This window comes from Melitaea cinxia, chromosome 27 (genome assembly GCF_905220565.1).
Source record: "Melitaea cinxia chromosome 27, ilMelCinx1.1, whole genome shotgun sequence".
Lineage (NCBI taxonomy): Eukaryota > Metazoa > Arthropoda > Insecta > Lepidoptera > Nymphalidae > Melitaea > Melitaea cinxia.
In genome coordinates, this window is record NC_059420.1 from 2,501,884 (window position 1) to 2,528,449 (window position 26,566).

At 35.8% G+C, this 26,566-nt stretch overlaps 1 protein-coding gene across 1 annotated transcript; it reads right to left on the bottom strand.

The window, feature by feature from the left end:
- Positions 1–1,809: 1,809 nt before the first annotated feature.
- Positions 1,810–23,195, bottom strand: LOC123667115 (single-minded homolog 2). The gene is made up of 8 exons (XM_045601093.1): positions 23,021–23,195; positions 22,624–22,799; positions 21,400–21,515; positions 20,925–21,045; positions 17,162–17,340; positions 4,464–4,570; positions 3,330–3,477; positions 1,810–2,418 (listed from the first exon to the last, which is right to left on the bottom strand). The coding sequence occupies exons 1-8, from the start codon at positions 23,193–23,195 to the stop codon at positions 1,869–1,871; spliced, it is 1,572 nt and encodes a 523-aa protein (XP_045457049.1). The 3' UTR covers positions 1,810–1,868.
- Positions 23,196–26,566: the final 3,371 nt, after the last annotated feature.

Genomic DNA, 26,566 nt, shown 5'->3' on the forward strand with positions numbered 1-26,566 from the left:
CGCTCACAAAACTAAATTTATACATTTACATTCTTCCCATAACGTACCCATCATCTCCCCGGCTATCATGGCCCACACTCATGAATGTTTTCATAGTAGTCGTATTAGTTTAAATTGTCAATGTCCACTGCTAGAAAAAGTAAATCAACATACTTATCTCGGCATCGTTATTGATAACAGATTTAGCTGGAAACCTCACATACCACTCTCCACACCTCGTCTGCTCGAAATTAAGATCTCTAGTTAGTAGATTGTGTATATTGAAAAATAAGCTCACACACAATATTTCAATATACAAATTGATATTTCAAAATAATAATAATCAAGATTTTAATTGTTTTTATGATCGAACAATCATCAATAGTGGTCGAACAAATGATAATTAATAAAAATGAATTAATCTGAGCGACAAAAATAAAAATATCTAGTAAGGGGGGCCAACTTAGGGTGAACATTTGTCTAATTAATAATAAATAAATAAAAGACTAACAATTATTTAAAAAAAAATCGTAAAAAGTGGGGCCAAATTCAGTGAACCCATAGAGTAATACTGCGAAAAAAAAAAGAAACAAGATGGCGTGTCATTGATTTGATGTCGCCATAGTAATATTTTTTTAATTTGGTGCGTTTTTTCAGTTTCTACTTTCATTAGCCAGATTCTATTTATATGTATCTTTAATACCATTACTAAGAAAGATTATTAATTATTAATATGTTAAAAGTAGTATTAAAACATTTATTTTGCCATGTTCTAGAAATTCATGGTATAAGTTAACGCAAACATCAATAGAATGTCAGACGATTTTTTTTGTTCAGCAAAATCATGCAATGAACGCACTGCAGTGCGAAAAGATACAAAAAAAATCTACCACAGTGCGTGCAGACGTCTACGCGATTTTTTTAAAACTAGATTAGAGTTACACTTTTAACGATTGATATAATGCTTTATTTGTTCGGATTATTTCTCAACCTTAAATTAAATGACTAAAAAGTAGGTACAGAGAAAAGGAATAATCGTACACAAATACTATTCGTATTTAACAATTTCTGTACCAACAAAACTATAAGTATCAATCGGTGTAAGTAATAATTAGGCAATCAAAAATGACGTCGTTTATAGTAAAACTACGAAGGATATACAAGGAGTCCAAACTCTAGGCTTTTCAATAAAATTCATTGTACACAATAATAAAACCAGATTTTAGTTCTCTTTTCTGCCACTGGCTGCGATAGAATTTTAGAAAAAAAATAAAATTTAAAGGAGTACTATTTAAAAATGGCGCGCTCTACCGTCAAAAATTAGAATTAAGATTTTGTCCCCTAAATTGAGACTATTCATTCAACATTACGTTCGGACTCCTTGTATCTATACTTCGTGAGTAAAACATTAAATTAATAAGATCAAAATGGCCGATCTAGAACATCAATAAAATTAAATAATACTAATAAAGGAACTTACTGTTTATTTTGACTTAGTTACATTTTTTGTTGGTTGTTGTAAAAATTACTTTTTTAATAAAAAAAAAATAATCTGAAAATAAAGGTTTTATTTATATATATATATATATATATATATATATATATATATATATATATATATATATATATATATATATATATATATATATATATATATTTGTAATGGAAACGACTTCAGATTTTTTAAAGTTCTGCTTTTCTATAGTGGCTCTCATTTTGTGATAAAATTATCAGCAGCATAGTTTGGACACGAAATAGGTTTACAGCTGATCTTAGACTGCTTCTATTTTTTGACTGATGTTCTGTATATATCTTATAAAAGGTATATAGTGTGTGTGGTTTAATTGAATGTCTCTCGATTATATACTCCTGTATATGTATTTGTTTTATCAATGTACAAATTCATTAACAGTACTGTGATGAAATTGTTGGGTGTTATCAACTATGACACTCGTATACGCGGTGTCTTGCACAGACGGACTCGGTGTCATCTTACCGAAATTCCCGCCAAAATTACCGTCAACCTGGCGGCCATTTTGTTGATTAGTGTGGCCGTAAAAGGAAATAAGATTCGTGTAATTATATTGATTTATTTCTGAACTCTCAATCGAACTGCACGATGACGAACTAGCGGAAAATGGTCTTTGGTTTTGCGGGTACGCGTAATTATTTGGAACCACTTCCGGTTCCGTATAGTTTTCGTAAAAGAGCTCCTGGTAGCTTCCGTTTTGGTATTCTTCGTGGTTTTCGTAAGGGGGGATAACTGGGAGGGTGTAGTCTGAGTAGTTGTAGCTTGAATCGGTGCTAAATTCGTTTTCATTTATGGGGTGGTTGACTTTGTCTGTTTGTCTCTGTGTAAGGGGGGGTGTGGGGAGATTTTCGTTGAGCTTCGGTGGTCCTTGGTCGATGTTCAGGATTAGATGTTTTTCTTCTATATCGCTGTAAAGAAAAGTTTTATTTAATATAATTTGCTTTATTAATTAGCGCATTTTTACAATTACGGTCGAAAAAGTTGATTATCACTGATCCTTGGGATATCTTTACCGCACTCACACAGGAACACAACACTGCTTGAAAGCAGTATTATTTAGCTGTGATCTTCTGTAAGGTCGAGGTACTACCCCAGTCGGGCTGCTCCATATTTTGAGCAGGATATATCCTATCATACCTCATGAATGTATTGTTCAATTCTATTTATTAAAAGTAACAACTCGGATGAAAATGAAATTTTATTTATTCCATTATCCAGCCTACACTGGCGAAAAACCGGGTCTGGCGCGAACTCGGTTAGGCTTACGGAATAGACTGAATTGATTGACTGATATACTCATTTCTACATTGGACAGCTAATAAAAAGTTAGGTTAGGTTAGTTGTTGTTTTTTTAAAATTTATCCCCAATAGGGAAAGGCAAAGGACTATAATCCATACAGCCTAGTCTGAATTTGTAAGATTCGTTCTGATATATCAAAAGGCCGGAGCCAAGTCTGAAGTAACTTTATTTTTCTTCTGATTCGATGACTGGTAAAGTAAGGCCGAAGCCAAGTATGTAATTTCATTAGGTTAGGTTAGGTTAAAAAAGAAAAAAGAAAAAAAAAGAAAGAGGTGGCGAATGCTAGCGCGACCCCTCTCGCCCCACCCAGGTGGATGACTGCTCACACGTGGAGGTTTTTTAGTCAGTAGGAGTCTGACATAACCCTCTGGCGCCCCCGCACTAGAGGGTATCCATGATGGATTTTACCCACGTAAAAAAAAAGGTTAAAAAAGAAATAGTTAGGTTAGGTTAGATACTTTTGAAGATATCAAAGACTTTTCTAAACATATCTAGTCAGACATTCCAGTCGACAGGCACCTGAGCACGTAGTTGACGGACACGATGCAGTGCGGGCGCGAGGAGCGCGAGTTGTGCACGATGGTGGCGTGGCTCTGCATCCACACCCAGCCGCCCGCCTTCGTGAGGAAGCGGTAGTAGCGCGACGTCACCTGCCCCTTCGTCAGCACTGGGGGTGCCATACAGTACCGTACGATACAATACAAGTACGCCTTATTGACACCAGAAATGTTACGAGTACAGAGTTACAATATTTACAAGAGAAATGTATTCGTACAAGAGGCGCCATTTTGCTAAAGAAGCAACCATGCAAATTTAGGTAGAGGAAACTAACAATGGAAGAAAATTATATATAAACAAAAGGAATATAGTAAGAAAAAATATCATAGAAAGACACACACACACACACACATACACACACACACACACATATGTATTAATAGACAAAAAAAATACGATTGCCATAACCATACAAATAAATATAATCAATAATATATATGTATAGATATATCAACAAATGCTCTGGTATAGTGGTGAGAGCAGTCGCCTAAAACACCTACGGTCCGCCGGTTCGAATCCCGCTCGGGATGAATATTTGTATTTGTACAAATATTTCTTTCCGGTTTTGATGTCTGTCGTTGTGAGTCTCCCCACCGTGCCTCAGAGAGCACATTAAGCCGTCGGTCCCGGTTATTATCATAAATACCTGATAGCGATCGTTATTCATAGTAGTGAACATATCCACCAACCCGCAGTGGAGCAGCGTGGTGGATTAAGCTCCAATCCTTCCCCTAAATGGAAAAAGATTTATGAGATATGCCCAGCAGTGGGATATTACAGGCTGAAGCGATCTTCTGTAAGGTCGAGGTACTTCCCCAGTCGGGCTGTTCCAGATTTGAGCAGCATATTTCCTGCTGTGCCCTGCCTCATCATTCATCATCATTACAGCCTATACAGTCCACTGCTGGACATAGGCCTCCACAAGTTTACTTCAAACATAACGTGAACTCATGTGTGTTGCCCATAGTCACCACGCTGGGTAGGCGGGTTGGTGACCGCAGGGCTGGCTTTGTCGCACCGCAGACGCTGCTCTGCTTCAGTTATATTTTTTCTTTTTTATACAAATAAATAAAACGCAATAACTGTCATACATACGTGTGCAATGTGAATATCTCATGTGTAATACATCAGTGCCATGTATGTAGTGGTACAAGGTTTTCTCTATCAGGTCCTGGGGTTCGTAGCCGGTCAGTGACGCCACTCTGGAAAACAAGATTACTTTATATTAACAACTGTGTCCTGCGGTTTGACCCGCGTTGATTTGAGCGGAAAACGTTATAATAATTATATAGCCCATAGCCTTCCTCGCTAAAGGCTATTCAGGTCAAAAATATTTTTTTAAATCGCAGCTGTAGTTCCACAGATTATGGCGTTTAAACAAACAAACTTTTAATATTAGTATAGTATATAACTAGGCAAACAAGCGTACGGCTCACCTGATGGTAAGCGATTACCGTAGCTTATAGACTTCTGCTACACTAGAAACATTTACCCCCAATTACCCCTGTAGCTCTGGCCACCTTACCCACCACAGGAACATAACACTGCTTGAAAGCAGTATTATTCAGCTGTGATCGTCTGTTAGGTCGAGGTACTACCCCAAACGAGCTGCTCCATATTACTCCACATCTGTCGGTGATTATGTAACTTTTTATGGCTTGTATGGTATATAACTTGTTCACTATGCACTAGTCGTGAACTATTTCTATGGCCTATTGACCTTACTTGATAATAAGATAATATATAAATAAAAATGAATGTTGCTAAGCGTCTAACTCGAGAATGGCTCGACCACATTGGCTACTTTATTTTTTGTGTGTTCTATTACGAAGGTTTTAATACAAAAAAAACAAAAAAAAATTACTATTAACTATTGACAGAACGCAAGAACAACTTTTGACAGAAATTTATGGACGCGCGTTACACACGTACAACTGCACCGAATTTCATATATTTTTATGTATTGATTATTTTCAGGATTGTATTAAATAAAATTACAAACAAATCAATATATCATAAAGAAATGGCTTAAATAAATATCATATAACATACACACACGGTCGTCTGTTCGTACGGTAAGCAACTTAATGCTTGTATTATAGGTAACTGCTGACTGATGTAGGATTTTTTTTTTTGATAAATATACATAAAAATGACACATATATAATTAAATAAATAGTATGATGGTACATAGTTCAAAAAGGTTTTTTAATATTTGAAGCATAATTATAAAACTCATAATAATAAGATTGATAAATTATAATTTCATACAACACCAACACAATAATAATCATGTTACTCGACGTTTAAATAAAAAGTGTATTGTGTTTGAGCTAATATATATTTCAAAAGGGCTTTACAAGTATATCACGTGTCGAGCCCTCGACTATTGTTTTATCATCCGGAAAAAGTGTTGACACAAAAAGAACCTGATCACTTCCGGCAATTAACTCTCACGCATTGTTAAAGACCCTTTCAAAATAGAAAAAATAGGGATTTTGGTTTCCCTCTTCAATACGCGAGCGAAAAACTTAATTATTAAAAAAAATATTGCAGAAAAATATTAATTGATTTTGCGAATTAATAAACTTTTATTATTTTTCATACGTAATTATTATTTTTGGGATCGGTGAAATTTAATTAAGCTTAATCTATTTTTTTTATATAAATACTAGCTGTGCCCGCGACTTCATCCGCGCGGAATTTAACAAAAAAGTTTTTGTTCAGTTCGCAGAGTTATAAAAGAAAAAAAATTCAAAAATGAAAGTAGCCTGAGTTACTCCTTATTACATCAGCTATCTGCCAGTGAAAGTCCCGTCAAAACCGGTCCAGCCGTTTCAGAGATTAGCCGGAACAAACACAGACAGACAGACAAAAATTGTAAAAAAATGTTATTGTGGTATATGTACCGTGTATACATACATTCATATGCATTTAGTAAAAAGCGGTTATATTAATATTACATACAGACACTCCAATTTTATTTATTTTTTACTTATGTATTATTAAGATATAAAATGTATAAAAATCCATTAGATAAGGTTTCAATGCAGTTATGTAATAAGCGTTTTGAAATCCTAGCTAAAAAAAACTATAAGTACTATATAAATAACATTGAAAGCAAAATTAAAATAAATCCCAAAATTTTTTGGTCTTTTATGAAATCAAAGCGAAATGGCAAGAGTACTTATCCTGCATTACTTATGCATGGCAATGATGTGGCAAGCAATGGACGTGATATTTGTAACATGTTTGGTAGCTACTTTTCTTCTGTATATAATCCATCTAGTCAATCCCAGGGTTCATCTTCCTTGTTTTCTAAATTGTTATCGAATCACTTTGATTCATTTTCCAGTATAGCCATCGACCGACAAACTGTAGTTAAATCTCTTAAAAGTCTTGATATATCAAAGGGACCGGGATCGGATAATGTTCCGCCAATCTTTGTGAAAGAATGTGCTGATGAGTTAGCAATACCTATGAGTTTAGTATTTAATCAATCCCTAAGATCTGGCATCTTCCCTGATAGATGGAAACTTGCGAAAGTGGTCCCCATTCTTAAACCTGATGTTGAGGCAGGAATAGTTAGCAATTACAGACCAATATCCGTTCTTCCAAATTTAGCAAAAACTTTTGAAGCATTAATATGCCCCTTAATTCAAAATTACTTTACAAAATACTTGTCAAACCACCAACATGGTTTTACTGTCGCTAGATCCACATGCAGTAATTTGGTCAATTTTATTGAGAATGTTTTGGAATCTGTTGACGCAAACAAACAAGTGGATGTGGTGTACACTGATTTCAGCAAAGCTTTCGATAAGGTATCGCATCACATCTTAGTTCAAAAGCTGTCATCATATGGCTTTTCCGGGTCATTGCTTCATTGGATTATCTCCTATCTATCAAATCGTACCTTTTTCGTTGTGGCTGATGCTTATAGATCGAATGAATTCAAAATTGCTTCAGGTGTTCCACAAGGATCGCATTTGGGACCTATTTTGTTTAATATTTTTATTAATGACCTCCCGAGTTGCTTCCTATATTCTACTCCATACTTATTCGCAGATGACTTAAAATTATCTCGTGTAATAAAATCCAATACAGATGCAATGCTACTTCAAAGTGATATTGAAAGACTTTCTGAATGGTGCAGAATTAATGGTATGCAACTAAATCTTAAAAAATGCTCTCAAATAACTTTTACCCGTAAACTAAATAAGATACAGTATAGTTATAATATCAACGACATAAGTCTCAGTCGCGTAGATACTGTTAGAGATCTGGGTGTAATGATTGATTCCAAGCTAACTTTTGTTCCTCATATTGATAATATTGTGAAGAAAGCTTCTAAAATGTTGGGATTTCTTATTAGAAACCTAAAATCATTCCGGTCTCCAAATAATAAAATTTTGCTGTATAATGGGTCTTGTAAGAAGCATACTTGAGTATTGCGTCGTAGCTTGGCGGCCTCATTATGCAACACATAGCCTAAGAATCGAGCGAATCCAAAAGCGATTTGTACATCATCTAGCGTACTCTACCGGTGTTGCTAAAAAACAACCTAGCTATTTGAAACGCCTGAAATATTTCAAAATGGATTCATTAGAGAAGCGTAGGAACTTATCCGATTTATTATTTTTGTTTAAATTGTTACGTAACAATATTGACTGTTCTGAATTACTATAAAAATTTAATTTCACTATCCCTCGCAAATATCCTAGAAAACCCATTATGCTCCTGTATCCCCCTTTTCGAAGATCAGTTTTGGGCACTAACTCGCCAGTTTCACGACTAAGTAAGATACACAATCACTACAGCAAACAGATTGATATATTTGGCACAACATTTCTGCATTTTAGGAGCCAAGTTCATAATCTTGCTTTTGATTTGCCATCAGTTTTGTAGTATTAGTTTAATCACTGTTTTGGATAACTGATCTTATCTTTGTTTACTGAATTGTATTTACCTATATGCATGCGGTGTTTACCTACATGAGTTGTGTACTTAGATTAAGTATAATGTATGTTCTGTTTTGTAATGAATGTTTTAGTGTAATAACTGCTGGTAAACCAATAAATAAATAAATAAATAAATAAATTAAATTTTTTAACGTTTTATATTTGCATTGTCAGTTCAGATATATTTATATATATTTGTGATTTATTTCTCTATAATGTAGTCGTTTGATACGAAAACTACGTCTACAGTCGGTTAGGTAGTTAGTATATTAAATTAATATCTGGACAGAAGTCTCCTTTTTATATAGAAGAGAGTTGGAGTTTTAATTCACCACGGCAGATTAATCATTACATAATAAAAAACAAAGTCGCTTCCCGCTGTCTGTATGCTTAGATCTTTAAAACTACGCAACGGATTTTGATGTGGTTTTCTTTTGTAAATAGAGTGATTCTAGAGGAAGGTTTATATGTATAATACATGCATAATATATTACAGGTACAGGGTACACTGATAGTTTTTGCAACCGTGCGAAGCCGGGGCGGGTCACTAATTACTTTTTTTTTATAATAAATTCTTTATTTGACCAAATGCTGTACAATTTCATAATCATATAAAGTTATGTCTGAAATTAAAAATAGTATAGCGGGTGTCTATGATGACAACCGCGGCAGACATTTTAACGTGCTCTTCGAAACACGGTGGGGAGACCCACAAGTTGAATAGTTAACTGAGGTAGGGCACAGCAGGAATTTTCTGCTTAAAATATGGAGCAGGCCCGACTGGGGTAGTACCTCGACCTTACAGAAGATCACAGCTAAATAATACTGTTTCAAGCAGTGTTGTGTTCCTGTTGGTGAGTAAGGTGACCAGAGCTCCTGGGGGGATTGGGTCGGTAACGCGCTTGCGATGCTTCTGGTGTTGCAGGCGTCTATAAGCTACGGTAATCGCTTACCATCAGGTGAGCCGTACGCTTGTTTGCCGACCTAGTGACGTAAACAAAAAAGAATATCTACCTTATTTGAATCAATTAACTTTTTTTATAAAATAAATAATCTGTTTGACTATGCTTTAGAAATACAATACCTGCAAATATGTATCAATTAGCTTTCTTACGGGCTCGGTTTACACCCCAACGCTCGCCCCTTGCAAGGGAATAGCTGACAACAAATTTTTATTGTTTCACGGCCCTTTCTAATTTGTTTTTTATGTTCCTTACTTGTTTTGTTTTGTCATAAATCGTTTAAAGTTTGTCAAAAATCTCTCTTTTATCAAGAAAATTATAAACAGTTTCAAAAGATCCTTCTTTGAGGCGATTCGACTGTATTTTTTCTATGTTTGTATCCTCGTAACTTTTTGTGGGTGATCTGATTTTGAGCATTCTTTTTTACTATGCAGTGATAGCAAGTAGTGTCGAGAAAAGGTCGTGTTAGGCTTTTTTCGATCTCGCTATTTTCCTGCTCAGCGTGTGTACCGCGCGATAAGGAGCTTCGTTCCAATAAAAATTATTTAACCGACTTCAAAAAAGGTTACTCTATTCGACCTATATGATTTTTTTAAATGTATGTTCGGGGCTAACTTCGTCGTTTATGCACCGATTTCGATAATTCTTTTTTTGTTGGAAAGGAAATATCCCTGGTGTGGTATCATGATAAGGAAACCAGGATCTGATGATGGGATTCCAGAGAAATCGAGAGAAACTTGAAAATCCGCATAACTTTTTACTGGGTGTACCGATTTTGATAATTTTTAATTTAATCAAAAGTCGATATTTATCATGTGGTCACATTTAAATTTCATTGAGATCTGATCACAACTTTTAGAGTAATCTTTGATAATGCGTTTATACTTGACAAATTTTTCGTCTACCTACGTTGTATTACTCGTCGATATAATTGAAGTCGGTTTTTTTCGTTTGCCAGCAAACACAATTATTAGCTTCGAGTCAGGGTGTAGTCACCTTGCCCCATCGCAAGTACGTCCATGGTAGGCCATATTATAATAGGAAAATTGGGACACCCAAATTCGTAGTCCACGCAGACGAAACCGCGGACAATAAGCTAGTAACAGCATTAAATCATAATAAAAGCAAAAAATATGCTTCATAAGCAATATTAAAACTGAATCAGTAGAATATTGCTGACAAGGGCGGAAGAAATAACAACACGTATTCACAGAGACAGACAAAAATATAATTTATATAATTACAATAGAGTTTATTTTGCTTTGATAATAAAAAGAAATACAATTATGAAAACTAATACGGAAACATTCTCAAAATGGCTTACGTCATTATTCTTTTGAAGCGATGTGTATGATGATGATGTGTGTTTTTGATTACCCACCTGTAACATCCCACTGCTGGGCGTGGGCTTCTTTATCCATGCACCGGTTAGAGATAACACTATTTGATGGATGACGGTATCTAACAGATAAAAGTTTTGATGAATCTTTTTTGACATATTTAATTTTAAATTGACGACGACGCGTTGGCGCAACGGTCACACTGGTTTGTGGCTGTTGCGCAGGCGGTTGCGGGTTCGATCCCCGCACATGACAAACATTTGTATTGGCCATACAGATGTTTACCGTGGTCTGGGTGTTTGTGCAGTCCTTGTGGGTCTCCCCACAGTGCCTCGGAGAGCACGTTAAGCCGTCGGTCCCGGTTGTTATCATGTACACCTGATAGCGATCGTTACTCATTCTCATATCCGCCAACCCGCATTGGAGTAGCGTGGTGGATTAAGCTATGATCCTACATGGGGAAAGAGGCTTATCCCCAGCAGTGGGATATTACAGACTGAAGCGATTAATTTCAACTTTAAGAGAATAACTTTAATAACATTGAATGTTTTATCTTTTTTGGTTTTTAGTAGTAATACTAAGTAATAGCTTAAGTTCAGCTGTAAACCTGTTTCGTGTCTAAACTATTGCGTCTGTTTGATTAATTCTTCGTATAAAGCTTATTAGCTGCGGCTTTACTTTCTTAGTTTTACGCTATTCATATATAAACAGTAAAATCAATCGTTGTCAGATACCAGGATAACATAACATAATAGGATGATCTCCAGCTGTCACCTGTTCTGTATATCTAATATATAAAATTCTCGTGTCGCGGTGTTTGTAGTTAAACTCCTCCGAAAAGGCTTGACCGATTCTCATGAAATTTTGTGTGCATATCGGGTAGGTCTGAGAATCGAACAATATCTATTTTTCATACCCCTAAGTTATGGGGAAGGGGGGGTTAAGAGGTTTAATAAAATATGAAATTTTATGTGCATATCGGGTAGGTCCGAGATTCGGCCAACATCTATTTTTCATTCCCCTAAGTTATAAGTGGGGGGAGGATTAAGGGGGTTAATAACATATATGGCAAAACAACTTATAAATGGTATGTAGTGTGTGCGGTTTAAATTAATCCATCTTGCATCCATCCTGTATCGATAATCTTTGTATGGAAGTCATTACCTTGTATTGTATGTCTGTTTATCAACATCGTAACGAAAAGAGCGGGGCGCGGTGTCGTGTGTCACACATCTGGTGACCAGGTGCGAGTTATTTTGATAATTGATATTTATATGGAATTAGCTGTAATTTCTTTATCTATGACTACGCTAAATGCGCTATATTAGGTATGTTTTGTATGATTCGATGATATCTATTTTGGTTCTATGGCGTAGTTTGAGTGACACTGCCTTATAACTGCAGGGTTGTTAGTTCGATTTTCGCCTCGGGTCTGGGTTGAAATGTGTACTAATATTAAACAAGAAAGATTTGTTATATTTTTGGATTTTATTGGATAAATAAAAATATTGTTGAACCGATTTTAATAACTATTTAATTAGTAGATTATAAGGTTATCACTGAGTGACATAGGCTATATTTCAACGCGAGGAAACGAAGTCCAAATCGTGTAGTCCACGGCGAATAGCTAGTATTTTTTATGGGTTACTGCTCGTAGCTGCGCCATGCGGATTGCGGGGAACGTCGGAATAAAAAGTATCCTGTGTTATTCTGGATCTCCAAATATCTACGTACTGAGTATGGTTGAATTGAGGAACCTCCTCCATTTTTGAAGTCAGTAAATAATATTTATTTATAATTCCAAAACTAAATCACACAAATATAAAAAAACTCAATTCTATTAATAATCATCCAAAAATTATAAATATAAAAATTTGTGAAGATAGATTTACGTTTATTACTCTTTCACGCTAAAAATACTGAATCGATTGTGGTGAAACTATTAAACTAGATGACTGAGGATCTAGATTATCTAGAATAACACATGGCTACTTTTTCTACCAACATGCCGACCATATCAGAAATAACAATTGAGGAACCGCGAGGCGTAACTAGTCTTATTAACGTTTCGATAGTTACTAATTTCTTATCACTCAAAAACTACTGAACCGATTTTAATGAAACTTGGCACATAAATCGCTGGAGACCCAGAACAACATATAGGTTATATTTCAACCCGATATTCCAACTGTATCAAAATGTTTTCATGTAATACCGCGTTTCAGCTAGTAGTTCGTATAATTCATTATTTATAACAATAACTCATTATGTATGAAACATTTAACGATTGTTCTTATAGTTAGAGTTATGTCAAACTCGCGAATGTGATTGACCATATGACACGTGTGTCGATATGACCGCTGTAAACTGTCAGGGTTGCGGGTTCGATAAGGACTTTGATTCTAATTTAAAAATAATTTGCAAAATTTATAGCGAATAGTTTCACCACTCTAAGGTCAAAATTTTACCGTCCTTCAGGTAGGGTAGGTAGGTAGGTTCTCTTTGTCCATGTAGGAGAAGGGTCGGAGCTTAATCCACCACGCTGCTCCACTAGGTTGGCGGATATATTCCCTACTATGAGTAACGATCGCTATCAGGTGTACATGATAACAACCAGGAGCGACGGCTTAACGTGCTCTCCGAAGCCCACGTGACCCACCTTATCACTATCTTCTATTCTATCTCGCAAGTATATTAGGGGATATACTCTTTTATTATTTTATATATCTAAGTTAAAATATAAAAATAAAGTAAATATAATTATACAATAACACATACACACGGTCGTCTGTACCTAAGGTAGGCAAATTAATGCTTTCTGAGGGGTGGTCTTGTTGTCAGCGAGGACACCTCCACCATTGTGCCGGGGCCCGGAGGTTTTGTCCGGGCCTACCGCCGGGGCAAGGTGGCGAATGCTAGTGCGACCCCATCTCGCCCCACCCAGGCAGACGACTGCTCACACGTGGTGGTTTTTTAGTCAGTAGAAGTCTGACATAATCTTCTGGCGCCCCCGCACTGGAGGGATGGATTTTGACCACGTAAAAAAATAAAAAATAAAAAAAGGCAACTTAATGCGCTTGTGTTATAGGTAACAGCCGACTGACTACGCTTTTTTTACACTCCTTTTTTACATACACTAGGTCGGCAAACAAGCGTACGGCTCACCTGATGGTAAACGATTACCGTAGCTTATAGAAGCCTGCAACACCAGAAGCATCGCAAGCGCGTTGCCGACCCAACCCCAAATCCCCTCTGAAGCTCTGCTGTCTCTATTTTTCTCACCAACAGTAACACAACACTGCTTGAAAGCAGTATTATTTAGCCGTGATCTTCTGTAAGGCCGAGGTACTACCCCATACTACCTAGACCAGATAAATTTACATACAAATAATTAAGGTTTGTGACGAAAATCGAGCCCACAATTCCTGGATCAGAAAATGCAGTCAGCTGCACTAATTTAATTAATTTGCTAATCATAATATGTTAATTTAATAACTATTTAGATCGTTCATCTTTAATTAATTTTTTTTTTAGCATATTTTATTTACTTTTCCTAAGGGATTTTTTATTATTATTACCTACTAATTAACAAAATTAACTTTTAACATACTCGTAACTCATTCCTAATTTTTAGATATTCACTTTTTTTATGTATTATTAATTAATTAATTTATTGATTGTTCGAATTGCGACGACCCTGGCAAGCATAATATTTCGTAGAAGCGGTCATTGTTGTCGCTTAACGCGTCCGTGATTGCCGTGAACTAATAAAAGTTGAACTTGGGACCGTTGGCCATGAGTGCCGACACAAGGCATAATTTTTAGCCGACTTCAAAAAAGGTGGAGATTCTCATCGACAAGTAATACAACGTAGGTAGTCATAAAAATAATTCATTAATTAAATACGTATTATTAGGTATAGCTCAAACACTATTGTATTCGTCAGGTCCCGCTCAAATTTAAATGGGACAACGCAAAAAATACCGGCTTACGAATAAAACAAAAGATTCACCAAAATCTGTTCATCCAGTAAAGCTATAAGCTAACACAAATAAATATACAGTCGAATTCGGTCGAGTCGGTTGAAAAGAGGAAAGGCTTATATTTTTTAATGTTTGTAATGAGTAAGTTCAAAAAACTACTTGAACGATTTTAGTGATTCTTTCACTAGTAGAATATTACGTTGTCCCTGAGTGACAAGGCGACATTTTAGCTGGAGGTAATGAACCGTCAAAATCGTGTAATCCATGTAAACGAATTCGTATGGCGAGCTAAGATCTTTCGACTTTCGACTCTTCTACATTGAGAAAGAGACCAAGCCCAGCAGTGGGACGCTAGACTGAATCAATCAAATTAAATATCGTTAATATTTCTACACAGCACACTGGCAAACCGCAGGACCAGGTTGTTCTTTAGTGATAAAATTCTTGGAATGCTATAACTTGTTATCGACTGAGCTAGTGAGGTGTTAGAATATCGTCATCGTCGTGATCATTTGTCGAATTTGGATAGCAAATGATATTAGTAACTAGCGCGGTGGTCGCATCAAGCGAGTTCCGTCATCGGTGTGAGATGCACGCGTGGGTTTATTTTTGAGATTTTTTTTTTAATTTCGCCACAATACCTAAGATATAAATTAATCGTTCTTTCTATTGGTACAAATCGCATCAAAACACATTTTGCAAGAAATACGGTATCACTAAATAAACACATCTTTATCATTAGACGACCGCTCTGGTGTAATGCGTGTTGGTGGCGTCTAATCACCAACGGTCGCAGATTCGATTCTCGCTCCGAGAGGATTGTTTTTATCAACACAAATATTTATTTACAGTCAAGTTGTTAGTCTTGTGTGTTTCCCCACCGTGTCTCGAAGAGCACGTTAAGTTGTCGGTCCCAGTTGTTGTCATGTACACCTGACAGCGATCGTTATTCATACAAGGGAATATATCAGCAACCCGCAGTGGAGCAGCATGGTGGATTAAGCTCTGATTCTTCTCCTACATATGAGAGGGGAAAGAGGCCTATGCCCAGTAGTGGAATATTATAGACTTAAGCGTATCCTAAAATCACGAACCGGATAATACGCTTTAGCTATTGAATGCTTTTGAATAAATAATAATATCGATATATTCCTATCGACAATGCACATCCCTCGCTCGTAAAATCGCTTAGCGTCGCAAAGTTACGGTGAATTATATTTAACAATCGAGAAATTATTTCTTATACGTATATATATTTTTAATATTCCGAAACTAGTCCTGCCGCGCGGTTTTAATCTTATTAAGTCATCGTACATAAAAAGGGTAACCAATATAAATGTAAATAAGAACGAATTGCAAACGCATGTACGCGCGTAACTTCTGAACGATTGGAAAGAATTGAATTATTTTTTATCTGTTCGTTAATGACAAGACAAGGTTAAATAATAATTGTGTTTGCTCGCAAACGAAAAAACCGACTTCAACCACATCGACAAGTAATACAACGTAGGTAGACGAAAAATTAGTCAAGTAAATACGCATTATCAAAGATTACTCCAAAAGACGTAATCAGATCTCGATGAAATTTAAATGTGACCACATAACATCGGCTTTCTATTAAATTAAAAATTATCAAAATCGGTACACTCAGTAAAAAGTTATGCGGATTTTCGAGGGTTTCTCTCGAGTTCTCTGGGATCCCATCATCAGATCCAACAGGATACAACCACTTTCCAACAAAAAAAAAAAGAATTATCAAAATCGGTCAATAAACGACGCAGTTATCCCCGAACATACGGTCGAATTGAGTAACCTCTTCCTTTTTTGAAGTCGGTATATATAGGTAAGTACTTATAGGTAATATAATTCCCATTTTTTTAACTGTCGACTGCAATACAAATTTGTTTGTATGGACCATACAGATAGTTTACTTCAATATCTATGGACGTAAAATGTGTGGGATGACAAATTGTGAGCAATTTATTTATGTATGTATATCTTATTTTCTTATATAGAAAATTCTCGTGTCAAAATGTTAGTTACGACACTCGTCCGAAATGGGTAGAACGGTATCGAGTAGGTCTGAGAGTCCGCCGACATCTATTTTTCATACCCCTAAGTTATAAGTGGTGGGGATTAAGGGGGTTAATAACATATATGGCAAAATAACTTTTGCGGGGTCAGTTAAGTTATATTTATATATTTTGCGACGTGAACATACCTTTACATTTTATTATCCTCTAATAAGAAGTTACGGGAGATTTCAAAGATTATGCATCCTCGCTTAACCGAGTTTGGCCACGGGGTGACCAGTGGTACCATGTTAATATTACGTCGGGGTTACCAGCAAAAAATTAATTTACACTATCATTTTAATAAATAAAATTAAACAAGTTATAAAAAATATTAATAAAAACAAAAATAAGAAAAATCCAAAGACAAATACTTTAGTTTAGATAAAGAATCTAAAATTGATTTTGAATCTTATGGAGAATACCCTTAACCCAAAATCGAAAAAAAAAAATCTAATATATTAAAAAATCTTACCTAGCGTCCAAGAATATCAGCCTCATGTCCAGAGAAGCTCTGAACATGAACATGTTGGAGTGCAGTTTCAGTTCGGTGACGGCTGAGGGGGGGAGGGAGTGTCCCACCGCGACCAGCCCCAGTGGAGCCATCCCCTCACCGAAGCGCCTCGCGCGGAGGTATCCAGAACAGTGGATGACCTAGATTTAACGAATATTCACATTTATCAACCGCTCTGGTTTAGTGGTACGTGTAGGTAAACATTCGTGGTTTCCGTGTTCGATTTCCGCTTGGGATGGATATTTGTATTTATACAAATATTTGTTTTTCGGTTGGTCGTCCTCATGGGACTCCCCACTGAGCCTCGGAGAGCACGTTATGCTGCCGGTCCAGGTTGTTATCATAAATACCTAAAAGCGATTGTTCCTCATAGTAGGGAACAAATCCGCCAACCAGCAGTGGAGCAGATCCTTCTCCTAAAAAAGTGGGATTTGCCCAGCAGTGGAATATTATAGGTTAAAACGTGATTCAGCTTTAAGTGTATAGGCCCGAGCTAATGGGCAGGGTTGCCAACGGGCTATTTAAAATATTTATATACATTTGCTAGTATCAGGCAGTAACACAGTCAGCAGTAAGCAGTGTTGTGATCCTGTGTGAGTAAGGTAGACAGCTTCTGGGGAGGGTTGAGGGGCGGGGTCGACAACGCGCTTGCGATGCTTCTGGTGTTTTAGACGTCTAAGCTACGGTAATTACGCTTACCATCAGTTGAGCTGTTCGCTTATTTGCCGACCTAGTTGTATGAAAAAAGAACAGCGTTACTTTGTCACACTACTTCACTCCTCATACTGTCTTTCATACCATCAGTCTTAAATTGTTTCTTAAGGCTCGCAAAACATCTACGTGCTCATAATCCTTATCTTATCCTATAGGCCACTAATTACATAAATGAGGGTAAATAATCCTGTGGGTAATAATAATAATATTTTTTTCTAGCTTTCACCCGCGGCTTTGCTAGCATTTAACTTTTTTTAAATAAAAAGTATCCTATGTTACTTCTAACGTCGCCTTGACGCCGCGTTGGCGCAACGGTTACAGCCATGGATTGTACCTGTTGCGCTGGCGGTTGCGGGTTCGATCCCCGCACATGACAAACATTTGTATTGGCCATACAGGTGTTTGCCGTGGTCTGGGTGTTTGTGGAGTCCTTGTGGGTTTCCCCACCGTGCCTCGGAGAGCACGTTAAGCCGTCGTTCCTGGTTGTTATCATGTACACCTGATAGCGATCATTACTCATTCTTATATCCGTCAACCCGCATTGGAGCAGCGTGGTGGATTAAGCTCTGATCCTTCTCCTACATGGGGAAAGAGGCCTATGCTCAGTAGTGGGATATTACAGGCTGAAGCTATGTTACTTCTAAAAATATGTGTACAAAGTTTCATGATGATCGGTTGAGTAGTTTTCGCTTGAAAGCGTTACAAACAAACTTACATTCACATTTATAATATTAGTAGGGATTGCACACCATTAAAAGATACAAACAAAAGTAGTACAATTAGAGGAAGATGCACAAAGGCGGTCTTATCGCTAAAAGAGCGATTTCTTCCAGACAACATTTGGGTATAGGACAGGGCTTAGAAAAGCGGTTAGGACTATAACGTGTTTCTTTGAGAGTTTCTATTGAAAAGCAAGTACATTGAGTTTGAAATTATATCAAAATATTCCACAGCTAAAAAAGGCTCACTCAATATATGTCACTCTCTCACTTCAGGTGTGGTAGTAGTATAATAATTGTATTTGTTTGCAAACTAATAAAAACCGACTTCAATTACATCAACAATACAACGACAACAGATGAGGTAACTATCGAGAAAATACGTATTATTAGAGATAACAACACATTCAACCACACGACGAATAACAGCTTTCGATTAAAAAGAGCATCATCGAAATCGGTCCACCCAGTAAAAATTTCTGAGGTAACACGCATATAATAAAATACAGTCGAATCGAGAACCTCCTCTTTTTTGAAATCGGTTAGCGAGAGGAAAAATCATTAAACTATAAATTATATAATACTAGCAACCCGCCCCGGCTTCGTCCGGGTGTAATGCTGATACTAAATATAAAATATAACATAAATATTTGCAATGTAATAATGTAAATGTTCCCCTACTATATTATACATGTCTGATACATATAAGTCTGATACATATAAACCTTCCTCTGGAATAACTCTATTTACTAAAGAAAACCGCATCAAAATCCGTTCCGTAGTTTTAAAAATCTACGCATACAGACAGCGGGAAGTGACTTTGTTTTATACTATGTAGTGATTTCTCAAATCAGATAAAATGCTCAAATCTATATAAATAAAAAGGAAACCGAAATGTATGTACGCGCATAACTTCTAAACGACTGCCGTCGAATTAGACAATTCCATTTCTTGTTCCTTATTTTAGGACAAGGTTAGTATATAAAGAAAATTTTTGAAAAGCCGTATTATTCACTTCAAAAATAAAGCGTTACAAACTTCACCAGATCTACTAGTAATAAATAAATATGAATATTCCACATTACATATTCCGTACAGACGGACAAACTTGTTAATCTGCATATCCCACTCACCGCCCTAAACTAATTATACACCCCATTACACAAACACACACACGCGTCGGGGTGCAAGCGTAAAAAATAACAAAAACTTATTGAACTAATTGTATGATTGAATGAGTGTTGAGTGAATTTATTTTAAAATAACATTCGATAATTCCTGTGCTATATTTACACAGATAGATAAACACTGTCTATACTGATAATAAAACTGTTTATTATGTACATTGAAGGTAGTTAGAAAAAAAATTTGGAGGGTACTCTATAATCGATTTTGAAGTAAAATAATGCATTCATGGATTCAGCCTATATTATCCCACTATTGGGTATAGGTCTCTTTCTCCATGTAGGAGAACGGTTGGAGCTTAATCCACCACGCTGCTCCACTGCGTGTTGGCGGATATCTTCCCTACTATGAGTAATGATCGCTATCAGGTATTTATGAGAACAACCGCGACCGACGGCTTAACGCGCTCTCCGAGGCACGGTGGGGAGACCCACAAGGCCAGACATTCAAACCGGAAATAAATAATTTTTACAAATACAAATATCTAATCTGAGCGGGAATCGAACCAGCAAATACACACGACACACACCAATTTTCGAATCAAAATCGTTACACCTAGTAAAAATTTACAATCGAATTGAGAATCTGCTTGTTTTAAAGTCGGTTAAAAAGTTAATATGTAATCTACGATTGATAAATTAGACAATATTTCCCTAAGTATCAAATCTAATTAATTTAGAACCCGGAATGCTTAGAAACCCTTAAACGTATCGCTCATACGAAGATGGGGTAAATATTTACTATAATAATATATAAATATGCTTACGAAAATTCGGGGTAATCGCGAAACAACTCCCAGACATAGTTTATAATAATTACATAAACACAAATACATATATAAAAACATAACAATTATTACATAGATTCTACAATATATTCGCGTTAAGAAAATAGTGACTCGTTGCTGACACTTAGCTTGGCTACGCCTCTTGACTAATTAAATCATAGTAAATTAGAACATTCAAATTGGCCAGTTGAAGTAACCCGTTCAGACATAGATATCCAAGAATTGTTTTTTTACGCAATAAAATTCAATCTGCTTTAATAATATAATAATTTAGGTAAGGGTAAGTATGATTAAAAATGTAACGGGTAAAATTTATTACCTTATAACCGGAAGTTGTGAGACCAGCGTTCCTTTTCGCCAGGACACATTTCATACGAATGAAAAACGCTCTTTCACACTCGATATCCACGTTGGGACTCCACGTTCCCCCTACCGGGTAACTGGGTAACAATGAAAATTAAGGGTAACGATGGTCAAAATACAAACTTGCAACGGGTAAACTAGCTAACTAACAAATCTATACATACAATAATACTGCTTAACATAAATACAGTACTGCTTTCAAGCAGTGTTGGTGAGTAAGGTGACCACAGCTCCCGGGGGATTAGGGGTAGGGTCGGCAATGCGCTTGCGATGTCTCTGGTGTTGCAGGCGCCTATAGGCTATGGTAATCGCTTACCATCAGGTGAGCAGTACGCATGTTTGTCGACCTGTTTATATAAAAAATATATACATATATATATAATTACAATTGTACTAAATTTTAATAGTTAGTGCCAGTAATCCAATCTTACCCAAGTGGTGGGTGTCCGAGATACGAATGCGGATGCTGTAAACTGAGTACCGCGTTCATTTCTTCATGATCCGCTTGGTGAATGTACTCATATATCGAGTTGCCAGTCAGTTCCACCTGAGAAAATAATAACTATTCATTAATCTATATCATCATTTCAGCCTATTACAGTCCACTGCTGGACCTAGGCCTCCACAAGTTTGCGCCAAAAATGGAATGAACTCATGTGTTTTACCCATAGTCACCACGCTGGGCAGGCGGATTGGTGACTGCAGGGCTGGCTTTGTCGCGCCGAAGATGCTGCTGCCCGTCTTCGGCCTGTGTATTTCAAAGCCAGCGGTTGGATGGTTATCCCGCCATCGTTCGGCTTTTTAAGTTCCAAGGTGGTAGTGGAACAGTGTTATCCCTTAGTCGCTTCTTACGATACTCACGGGAAGAGAGGGGGTGGCTATATTCTTAATGCCGTAACCACACAGCACAATAACCTATATAGAGGTTTTTAGGCCGTAGGAGTCTAGTATAACCTCTCTGGATTTTCGCCACATAAAAAAAAGGCAATACGGCACAAATATAAATGTCCAGACCTCGACAAAGGCGTTTGTGGTCTATGCGATATCAAATCAAGTCAATCGTAGACTCGTGAAGCCAGACCAGTATTACAACACAGCTGGAAATGCCCTAGTTAAAAGCTCAGCCCGACTTCCCAGTTTAGTAAGTATTATGGTAGCTGCTTACCATCGGACTATACACGTATTTCCTACCAAAGTTGTCTAAAATATACTGCAACCTGAATACTGCTGGCCTAAAGTGCCAATGTGTTAAAAGACCGCTCACGGATAAGCAATGGAATGCTAAATTTTAGAAAAGACATACGTGGATGATTTTTGATTAAAAATGACTATTCAGCATTGTAACTAAAAGTTTCGAAATGTTATCCTAATAATTTATTTGGATATTTTGTTATTGTGATTTTTGAAGTAAGATTTCTTTACGGACGCTTAACTTGGGGAATAATGCGTGACGAGAGCGTTAGGAAAAGTGTGATCGGGCGAGGTGAACGGAAGCTGAGAGGGAGATATAAGATAAATGAAATTAAAGAAGGTTTACTTTAGTCGTATGGTCTAAAGCACACTAGTTTTTATTATTTACGAGTAATGTAAAATTAGCCTTAAAATAACAAATTAATGAAATCAAAAAACGTTATACCAAGGTGCGATGTTCAAACCTGACTTAATCCAAGATGTACTGACGCTGTCTCACTGATATACATGATCTTGCCATCCGGAGCTACCACAAAGATGAAGCCGTCTAGTGTCTGGAGAAGGTGCGACCCCAGCTCCCTGATGGAGAGCTCTCGGGGCTGTGGGGGAGGGGGCGCTGCGCCCCACGCGTCTCCTAACCCTGGTGGAAGAAGAGACTGTAAAAACTAAAGCAACCGATTCGTTATATTTGTGGACAAAATATGAAATAAGTATGTGTAATTGTGTTTCTTCGCAAACGAAATAAAGCCGACTCCAATAACATCGACAAGTAATACGACGTAGGTATGTAGGTGAAAAATTGTCCGATAAATTTTATCCGCAACCGACCAAAAAATATTCATAGAACAACACTAAACATACCATCAGGGAAAACTTGTCGCATTTTCAAATAGCTCGTCGTAAGCCGGATGACGGAGGCCTTGTCGAGCTGCGAGGTGATCGCCGCGGGGAGGGGCAGCAGCTTGGCCAGCTCGAGGAACTCCGCGTTTTCTTTCTCCCTCCTGGATCTTGCTGCGTTTTTGCTTTTTTCCTTCATGATTGCAGCGTTTATGGAGCTCGGTCGGTTGTCCTTCCGGCAGGCTGGAAGATACATTATCTATAAATCTCGTGTCACGATGTTTGCCTTTTCAAGACTACTGGAACGATTTTAATGAAATTTGGCACTTATATGTAACTTGTCCAAAATTAAATATTAGTCTGTATTTCGTTTAGATTAATGACCGCGAGTGAAACCGCAGGGCACATCTAGTATTTCCGTATTTATTTTTTATTTACATAACGTTACAAGCAGAACCACAATTCATTAGAAAAAAAAAACAAAAAGAAAATCCATGTTAAACCTTTAAAACCTATATAGGTGTACGTATTTTATGAACATAATACAAAGCCAAAATAATTTAAATAATAAATAATAATAATAATAGTAGCAAATAATATATTTTGTTACAAATTTTATTTTTTAATAATACTTATTTATTTATTTTTTTGAAAACAAACAAACAGTACATAATAAGTTTTATACATACCACATATTTAAAAAGCCTTATCAAAACAATTTCAAAACTATTTGGTTTTTAATTTAACCACATATAAAACCTCATCCTTATAAAAATTATAATTTTCCGCGCTAACGAAGCTACATCCATATTTATAATCTGCAAGAACACTTGAAACCTCAAAAAAAATTCAAGATGGCGCTCGGCGGGAAAACAACATCGAAAAATGAATAATTCACGGTAATACTTACAAATTACCGTCAGGATTACAGGAATACAAATTCCCCCAAACGAATAACATAAAGACGACATATGGCCGTCATTACGATTGGCTCCATTTTAGGTTTTTTTTTCTAATATTGTTTTATTAGATTCTATTATTTAATAAAGAAAAAAAAACTTTTAAAACGTTATTTTATGAAGTATGTATATATAAATGAAAATGAATCGTCGAATTGTACGCGCGTAACTTTCGAACGACTGGATCAAATTTGAATGTTTTCTTGTGGGTATTATAAATCGAAAATCCAAAAAAAAAATCATATGTTCATGTAAAATATATTACGATACGACGTATGCCGTGTTAACTAATTTCTTAATAAGAGAGATTAAAAATTTCATTTAAAAACTTCGAGATTTTTTTTTTCATAAAAAATTAAAAATTAATTTTAAAAAGGCTCCAAAGGCACCTTTGAATCATCACTTTACGAAGTACAATTATATTAGTATTTTTAAATTAACTAATAAGTCTGAGATCCGAACTAGACGTGATCTTCACCTCCCTGCCTAATGGATAAAAATTAAATAATTATCTTTTTTATTTCGTTACAGATAAATTGCGAAAGGCTTGGCTAGGAATTTCCTGGCTAGGCTATATTATATTCGACAGCTGCCATTCAAACCAGAATTTTAGCATATAACCCCATATCATTGTTTTTGCAGTGAAATAGCGTCCATTTTGATGTAAGATTTATTTATTAAGCATGTGGGTGAAAGTAACATGTTTATGCCTGCCACCCAGTAGTTATGCCAGAAAAATAATAGACAACCCAACATTTGCATTTTCAACAGGCTTCATACTGTCGGTAGGTATTACATTTATTATTTAAACTCCTAGATAAATAAAATTAAAATTTTCAAATTTATATTATATATTTATACACACGACACGGTATAGAAATTTTCACTCAACACTTTCGCGATTATTATTCTAATACACTAAAATAAATGTAAATTAATTTTCATCCATTAAGCAATGGGTGAAGGTCATCTCTAGTTCGGATCTTCTACTATAAAGTTATTGCAAAGCTGTAGACTATGCAAAGAGGAATCGGTAAAAACTCCGCAGTTACTCTTTTGATTAAAATTTCAATTATTATTAATTTAGTCATATTTTGCACGAATAGGTCGTAACCTACGACGGGTAATAATAATAATAATAATTTATTTAATTCAGATTTACAAGTGTTAGTAACAATCTTATAACTTAAAAACTAACGTTAGGATGACATTGTAACACGTATGATTTTTAATTTGTGATTTTTTTTTTAGTGCGAATTACAGCTAGTTTCAAAATCCAATTTAAATTTAAATCCAATCAAGGTACTAAAATTCAAACAAAATTACAATTAAAATAAAGTCAAACTTAAAAAGACATCCATAGTAAAATTCTATCAAAATTACTATGAAAATTGAAACCGACACATTTTTATTATTAATATAATCTTGAATTAATTTTATGTTACATATTAGGTATTTTTTTTTAATTTATACTACAATCTTATACTATTAAACGAGCAATTCTTGTATATATATATATATATAATCTGAATCTCGGAAACGGCTCCAACGATTTTCATGAAATTTAGTATACAGGGGATTACGGGGGAGATAAATAAATCTAGCTAGGATTCATTTTTAGAAAATGTCGTTTTATCCCTGTTTTTAGGCAATGAAAAAATGGCTACAATATCGTTAGAATAAGAAGGTAAATTTCGCATCTGTCAATAAAGTTGTAATAGCTCAGGGGAAATCGGCCGATCGCGCTCGGCCGAAAAGATCATGGTTCGAATCCTCACGTATTCCAGATCGATTATCGTTTTTTTTTCTTTTTTTTTCTAAAAAAAATAAAATCGAAAAATATTATTCATATTTTATCAATATGTAATTCGTATTTAAATATGATTTTCAAAAAACACGATTTACTAAAAATACCGAGCTAAGCTCGGTCACCCAGGTCCTAAAAATTTATGTAAAGACATCAAGATTTTGACAAATTCGTTTTTCGTTTACTGAGATAATGATTTTTCATTTGATTTGTCCGTATGACAGGAAATAAAATAATCTATACATATAATAAAATGGTAGGAAAGTCAAAACTGTACATTGAATATTTTTCAAAAAGAATACTTGGGGTGTAATCCACAATCGATGCCGAAGCCAAAAATATAGTTTTTAGAATTTTTGTCTGTTTGTCTGTATGTATGTCCGGAATAAACTCAAAAAGTACTGCATGGATTTACTTCAAATTTGACACAAATATTATTAAGAAGTCGGGTCAACATATAGGCTACATATTATCACGCTATCACCTACGGGGAACGAGCAGTGAACCTTTATTTCCTCAACGCATTCTGTAATAACGTGTAATCTAACGACGCATATTTGAATGTTGTTATTATATGTTATCTTAATATATATAAATCTCGTGTCACAATGTTTGTCCTTAATGGACTCCTAAACTACTTAACCGATTTTAGTCAAATTTGCACACCGTGTGCAGTTTGATCCAACTTAAAAGATAGGCTATATTTTATTTTGATATATTATGTTATTATTATATTTCAGAAAAAAATAAGGTGTCTTAATATATATAAATCTCGTGTCACAATGTTCGTCCTCAATTGACTCC

Coding starts and splice junctions, on each gene's coding strand:
- LOC123667115 (XM_045601093.1), bottom strand. CDS start 23,195: ATGAAGGAAAAAAGCAAAAACGCAGCAAGATCCAGGAGGGAGAAAGAA. Junction 21,516..22,623: donor TACATCTTGGATTAAGTCAG/GTTTGAACATCG, acceptor TTATTTTCTCAG/GTGGAACTGACTGGCAACTC. Junction 3,478..4,463: donor GAGATATTCACATTGCACAC/GTATGTATGACA, acceptor TGGCACCCCCAG/TGCTGACGAAGGGGCAGGTG.